Source organism: Echiichthys vipera, assembly GCF_963691815.1.
Source record: "Echiichthys vipera genome assembly, chromosome: 3".
NCBI lineage: Eukaryota > Metazoa > Chordata > Actinopteri > Perciformes > Trachinidae > Echiichthys > Echiichthys vipera.
In genome coordinates, this window is record NC_139828.1 from 4,740,494 (window position 1) to 4,747,926 (window position 7,433).

The following is a 7,433-nucleotide window of genomic DNA, read 5'->3' on the forward strand; positions in this document are numbered from 1 at the left end:
TTATGGCTTGAACAAGGGGTCCGCAACAAACACTTGGTCCACCAGGGTGATTCCCACCAGCAAAGGGGAGCACTGGGCTGACACTGCGGTGACGAAGGCCTCGATGGTGGGTTCCATCTCTCCGGGGATCTGGGGGTCAGGTTTGAGGGGCAGGGTGACTCCCGCCGGAGCAGGGGCGACCTCAGGGAAGATAGGCATGATCATGGGCTGGTCCACGGAGGGCACCTTCTTCACCCTGCCCTCTGGGTGGTCATGGGCTTCGGCCTCATGGACGTGGTCGTGGTGATGGTGGTGATGCTCGTGGTCGTGCAGGTGAGCGTGCTTGTGGTCGTGATCTAGAGCGTGCTCGTGGTCGTGCTCGTGGGTGTGCGCGGCGTCGGTATGCTTGTAGTCATGGTGCTGGTTGGGTGAGTCGCCGCTGTGGTCGTGTGCCTTGGCGTGATGAGTGTGCACATGATCGTGGCCATGCCCGTGGTCGTGGGAGTGGGCGTGAGAGTGCCTGATGCCGCTGCCCGCATCATGGTCGTGCGTGTGGTGGTGGTCGCTGACGTTAGCGTGTTGGGTCATGTCGTGGTGACTGTGGCTCTTTGTGTGGTCGTGCTCGTGGTCATGTGTGTGCGCGCTGTCTGCAGCGTGTGCGTGGTCATGGGTTTGGCTGTGTGCGTGTGTGTCTGTGTGCGCGTGGTCAGTCTCTCCACCCAGCAGGTGGTGTGTCTTCTCTCTCTCAGCAGCCTGGAGAACATAAAGATAAAATTAATGATGTGGGGAACATAAGAAGGCGGAATTTAAGATGTGTGCTTAAAATGCTATATTCCTTCTGGTTATAAACCATAAAGACATAACATGAAGAATGTGGCAAGTTATGCTATTACAACTTTTTTGAAGGTTTTACCAATGTGACCATATGATAAAATTGATATGACTAAAATAATTGCTGATCATCAGTTTAAAGAAGTCAGGCAGTACAGGACCGCCTCTGTGTTTGAATGATAAAGTTCTCGCCAACCGATCTCAGCAATCACTTTTGTGACAACTATGTTAAGATAGTGATAATACATCTGATTGAATTCTCATTCATTTAGGGGAAAGAATAATAAATGTGTGCCTTTTGTTCGCTTTAGTGAGTAAATGAATGTGACACTGTGTGTTTTGTCACAGCTTAGTGAGTCTTACCTCAGGCTCGTAGATCTCGCACTCTACACTGACGTCAGCGTCACCAGTGGGAGAGAACCAGAGGCCGGCCTTACAGAAGCCCTTGTGCTGAGGAGAGAAGAACAAGAAAAATAAGCAAGAGAGGAGAGAGCGGAGTGGTGGTTACGCCTGTGGCTTTACAAGAGATTTCATAGTATTGCTACGATAAACCTGCCGACTGATATGAACACAAAGAATACAGATTCCAGAGCTACAGGGAGAAAAAGGAGGATCCGTCAGAAGGTTACAGTGTTAAAAATGATTAGACTTTAAATGGAGAGCCAGAATAAAAACTGGTTTTATCATTTCTCTCTTTTGTCAGAATACTAGCTGAATACAGTTCCACTTATGTCTCTTTTCAACATGAATCCAAAACAAATCCCTGAAGTTATAATAACCAATCCGTTTTTATCAAGATAAAATGTGAAAAGACAAATATTTTGTCATGACTCACAGCAAACTCGCACTCCATGAGGGGGCACTGAGCAGCTGCATCTGCACTCTTGGTGCAGGTGGTCTCCTGGATGGTGTACTCAGCATTGTAATACATATTCATGGCCATCTGGACACACACACACACACACACACACACACACACACACACACACACACACACACACACACACACACACACACACACACACACACACACACACACACACACACACACACACACACACACACACACACACACACACACACACACACACACACACACACAAACAGAAAAATACTTTTTTTACACAATGCTTAAAAGTACCTGTGTTTTTATTCAACTGTCAAGGGAATTTGAGTCAAACTTTTGAAATGTCTCAAAAAAAGAAACTTGAATTAGGTGTGTTAGCATCAGCTGGTGTAGAACGAATACACTAGGCTGCATGGTTTTGTCAGTTGGCCGCGTGTCTGTAATCGGTCAGTAAACAGAGTGAAAGAAGTCTAGGTCGCTAACAGGAAACAAAAGAAGACACCTAACTGCATCTACAAGAGAAACATGGAGAGAGGTCTTCGGGTAATGTGTTTTAATTGGGCTAGTTTTAATAGTTCTTTCATGTCAGCCAATGTTCATGCACTCCTGAGACAAAGACTTGTTATGAGGATATCTGAGAAGATGCGGACAGACGGTCAGCCATGTGTGTAAATGTTCACTCTGTCTGAACTATTTTGACAAAGGCGTTCTAGATCCTGTTCAACCCAATTTTCAAAATGGCAAAATCCACCTCAACTTAGCTTTTACGTGCATTTGAGGATTTTATTACATTTTTTATCATATTATGCTATTTTCATTTAGCTTTTCTAATGCTAATCTACAAAATGGGCTTTATAGAAACATGGCTAGTGAGATCTTTGATCAGGAGTTGGTCAAAAACCAAGTTAGCGAACTGGAGAGTTTGGAAGAGCAGGAGGAGGGAGCACAGACCACGATCAGGGGCCATGGGGATTGAGAGGGGTTTAGTCATATTTGGACAACTATATTACTGTTTATTGCATATCACAACAGGGGTGTCTCTGGATGAGGAACCTCAGAAAACAAACTTTATTTACACATGGAACGTACGTACCCCGGATGTAGCACGTTCGACTTTGAGCAGAGCGAAGCGATTGGACAGCCCGCTCTCACTGTTGAATTTTGCCAGTGAGAGAGACACAGCCTTCTGAACCTGCTCGCCGTCTATGTCGGCGTAAGTCGGACAGTCAGGACACAGCTCCACAATCTTGGATGAAGGAACTGAGCGGAGAGAAGAGAATAATATATCACCAGACTGTTTTGCACATGAACATCTCAGTTTCAATCTCATTTCACCAGACTGTGAGTCTTAGGATTTGTATTTTATTAGAAGAAACCAAAACCTGGCAGTCATTTAACTTTATTAAGTGTTGAAGAATCATGACCGAAAGAACGAGGTTGCGGGTACAAAATGGGTTTCCTCAGGAGGGGGGCTGGAGTCTCCCTTAGAGAGAGGGGGAGAAGTTCAGCCATTCGTGAGGAACTCGGAGTAGAGCCGCTGCTCCTTTGCGTTGAAAGGAGCCAGTTGAGGTGGTTCAGGATCATCTGGTAAGGATGAACCCTGGGCGCCTCCCTAGGGAGGTGTTCCAGGCACATCCAGCTGGGAGGAGGCCTCGGGGAAGACCCAGGACCAGGTGGAGAGATTATATCTCCACACTGGCCTGGGAACGCCTCAGGATCCCCCAGTTAGAGCTGGTTTATGTGGCCTGGGAAAGGGAAGTTTGGGGTCACCTACTAAAGCTGCTGCCCCCGCGACCCGACCCCGGATAAGCGGATGAAGATGAGATGAGATGAAGTGTTGAACAGGAAGTCTAACTGAACTGTTCAACACTTAAGTTTGCAGATAAATGCTCAGTGTGGTGTCGGGATGTCTTTCTCAGATACGTTTTTCAGTCAAGTAAATAAGAAAAATTGTATTTGCTTCTTTACCTGGTCTGACAATACACTCGTATTTGTAGAGACGCACCACTCTGTGGATCCTGCTGATGTAGATGACAGCTTTGCACTGTCCATAGACCTGCAAACACCAAGACAACAATAGGCAACACATACAGTATTTAGAAGACTTGACTTTAATGTTATGATTTCCTCTGAATCAAGACAGTATACTGCTCATTTAATTAATAACGTCAGACATGCTGATTTAGGTTGGGCATGCATGGAATTAAAATTGAATAGTGTGTGTGTGCGTGTGCGTGTGTGTGTGCGTGTGTGTGTGTGTGTGTGTGTGTGTGCATGTGTGTTCGCCTGTGCGTGTGTACTGTGTGTTTTCTAACCGGGGTGTCGGAGGTGGGACGAGCCTCACAGGCCTTCGGGTCCTTCTTGCTGAGAACACTGCAGTTGGTCTCCAAAACATCCAGAGTCAGGTAGAACACCTCGCCGATCTCTCCCTGTGACACACAGACACAAAACACGTTATCATGAGATCATGCAGGGATACTCAATTTGTTTTGGGCCCCTCTTTGCAAAATCAAAGAATGGTAAGGGGCCAGTTAATTAACAGTTTTCATTGAAGTGCCTTTCAACATTTACACAATTCGCTCAATTTGGCCAAGAGGCAAATCAAGTCGCAGCAGAGGCATTTGGGACACAGCCGATACTTCTGTAGGGGGGTCCTCCCCTTGTACCTTTTTTCTTTTTAAATAAACAAGCTCTATTTTGATGCTTTTCATTACTCTGGTACCTTTTTACATTCAAAGTACTGGACCCCCCCCCAAATAATATTCTCAGTAGTCGACGGGCCACTATTCTATCCATATTCTCAGGGAAATGATCTTCCACTTGGACGCAGGATGTGTCATGGCGGTGGTTCAAATGACGATGAATGAAGCCCTACATTTTTTTTCACAATCTGGCGTTCCCATGACAAACGTTCCTCATCCAATAATTCTCCGTATCGCTCGATCTTTCATAAAATCAAAACAGATCCGTCTTCTACTATACAGCAGTCAGACACATCATTAATCTTTGGATTAAACGTCGGACATCCGAACAGACATTACACTTATAATGAACTTAGAATGACTTAAAAAAAAAAAGAAAGGTAATTGAAATTCTTATCAACTGAGTCTTTATTGAGGACTAGAGGTAAGCAGATTTTGGTATGAGCGACCAGATGAGCTCAGGCTTTAATCATGTCTCAGGAACTGTCCTTGGCTTACCTTCTGTTGGTAAAAGCACATTTTTTAACTCGGTTTGAGGAAAAAATTACCCCTTTTATTTGGATAATTTTGGCCCTCATACACATTTGCTTGAATGATCTTTTACCTACACACAATCTAATGTATTTAGAAACAAACACGTTTTTCTTAATGCAATCCATTGTTTTTTACTCTAATTGGAGGAAGTAAATAGCCTGATAATCAAACTTTCTTTTATCTTTAACCATTAATTCTTCATTTAAACTCACATGTTTCATCACGTGCACATTTGACAGACGGTTCAGGGCGAAGACGTAGCCCTCCTTCCGGTCCTGGTTGATCTTGGTGAGAGCAAGTCCTGCAGCTCCCTTTGCCGACGCATCTTCACACGACCCCTGCTCAATGGCACCCTTCTCCACTGGTGCACCCATGCACCCCAACGCCAACAACAGTGACAACAGCACACTGTACTTCATGGTGAAAGCCGCAGTCTCTCTCAAACACACAGTGTCGGATGGGAGAGATGTCCGGCTAGGGATGGGGTGACCTTTTATATCCTGCTACGGTTTAGTGTCAGTACACCCACTCTCTCTCTCCACACACATACACTCACAAAATCCCTGCCCCTGCTGCCATTTCAGGTAAACATAACCATTGACCCCCTCCCAAAACACACGGTCATATCTGGAATGCTGCATCGGTTGAGCTATCAGCCAACCAATCAGCTACTGTGAGGACTTGCACAATGGAGCTTATCGGTGGAGAGATAATCGGCCCTGTAGCCTCTTCTCTGGGATCAATACTGCCCTAAAAGTGCAGTAACTATGAAATCACTTATAACATGAGCTATGCACAGTTTTTTAACCTAAATTAAATGGAAGTTATGGATGATTTGGATAAAAAACGATACCACGCTGACTTTAATTTCCTTTTGTTGTGGTTGAAACGATATCGTATTTGCTGGACTTTGGCTTTGTAGGGCAGGATAGGGACAGTTAGAGGGATGAAATCACTTTATCCACTCTTAATCAAACTTAAAAGACCATTTAAACACACAGCTCATTCTGCAGCAACAGTAGCTACTGTATCAGCTGACCAAAGCTGTATCAGGTCACCTTTGTCATGATTAGATGCACCTCTGAGGCATATGATTATATCATAGTATGACAGGCCAATCTCAGTCCTTGTGAGCTCCACGTGGTATCTCAGTGGCTGCTTTAAGGGCTGATATTTAGTTTCAACTTCGAGGAGGTGCATGTCAGCTACTGTGCAACTGCAGCAGCTACGTGCATGGTCTGCCGTTACACCGGAACCCCTTAAACCAGAGCTATAAATCCTGCTTTATTCTTCAGGACATCATAAAGATATGCTCCTTTTCTGCTGCGGGTGCAGGCACTGCAGTGATGGTGAATCATCTGACCTTTGTATTAACTAAATAAACACTCCATGGAATCAACAGGCCTCAAAATCAATATTTCTTGTAGAACTGCTGTGTTGCAATTTGTATTGGGTACACTTATGTAACACACAGAGCACAGTGCTTAAAATGAATGGCACAGCACATTCGACGAGTCAGCTGGAAAAAATATCTGATATCTGTATCTTCCCATTTAAAATCAGGATTTCCAAACATTCTAAAAAAGCATTACAGTTACTCTACAGTTGTTTTTTCACTTTAATTTGAATGAATAATGTTCATTGCATTGATGAATAGGGTTAGACTGTGTTTTATTTGTCAGACTCGTATTAGTCCGAGGGTGTAGGACTGAAACAGGGGACTGTAATGACTTCTAGGTCATTGACATAAACCCCTGCTGGAGGTCAGTAAAACACTTCAGATGAGAGAAGACAGAATTTGATCCCAAATAAAATACAGAGCACACACTATGAGTACAGACTTTGTGGGGCAAGGGTGAAAATGTAAGAGGCACCACAGATACAAGTCACGTCAAATGTAAGCCATCAACTCAAAACTACACACTGACCCTCGACACTTGTCTCTGTGTGAGGGGTGTGACCATAGACAGTATTTTCCCCTACTGTACAAAAGTAAAGCAAAAACAACTGCGATCAGGGCGCCTCCATGGTTTCATTTTAGAGCTGTGAGTCTGCGCAGTAGTGGTCTGGATGTTGGTACCACATCGTTTTGTGTAATAACTATTAACGGAGATATCCGACGGTAACATTGATGAGCTCGGGGCAGCATGGTAAATGCATTAGGATGTATTTTTTAACCACTATTACTGCTCATGATAACACTAAACCTCTGCAGTAGCATGATAAGAGTCCATACACATTAACCAAAGCACCAACAACGTAGTTGGTGAATCCAGAGTTTATTAAAAGAGTGTTTTGAAAGATTATCAAATGGCCCGGTAGCAGATCCTCTCATAGTAAAGTCCATTCAAGTCAATTACCAAATGTAATCTGAAAGGAAGGAGCCCATTGATGCTCTAGTTCATGTAAAAGGACTATCAGCATGCTACTGCAGAGGTTTCATGTTATTTTGAGCAGTATTAGCGGTTTAAAAAAGCCTTTTTAATGTTTTTCCTGGGCTAATCAATGTTAGCCGCATTTGGCTGTTAGCAACTGTTAGC

General features: G+C 44.2%; 1 protein-coding gene across 1 annotated transcript; it reads right to left on the bottom strand.

Moving 5' to 3' along the window:
• Positions 1–5,312, bottom strand: fetub (fetuin B; the record flags this gene model as incomplete). Its single annotated transcript, XM_083940786.1, has 7 exons — positions 1–732; positions 1,174–1,260; positions 1,646–1,753; positions 2,751–2,917; positions 3,626–3,713; positions 3,973–4,086; positions 5,106–5,312. 7 exons carry the CDS (start codon positions 5,310–5,312, stop codon positions 1–3), a joined length of 1,503 nt encoding a protein of 500 aa, XP_083796912.1.
• Positions 5,313–7,433: the final 2,121 nt, after the last annotated feature.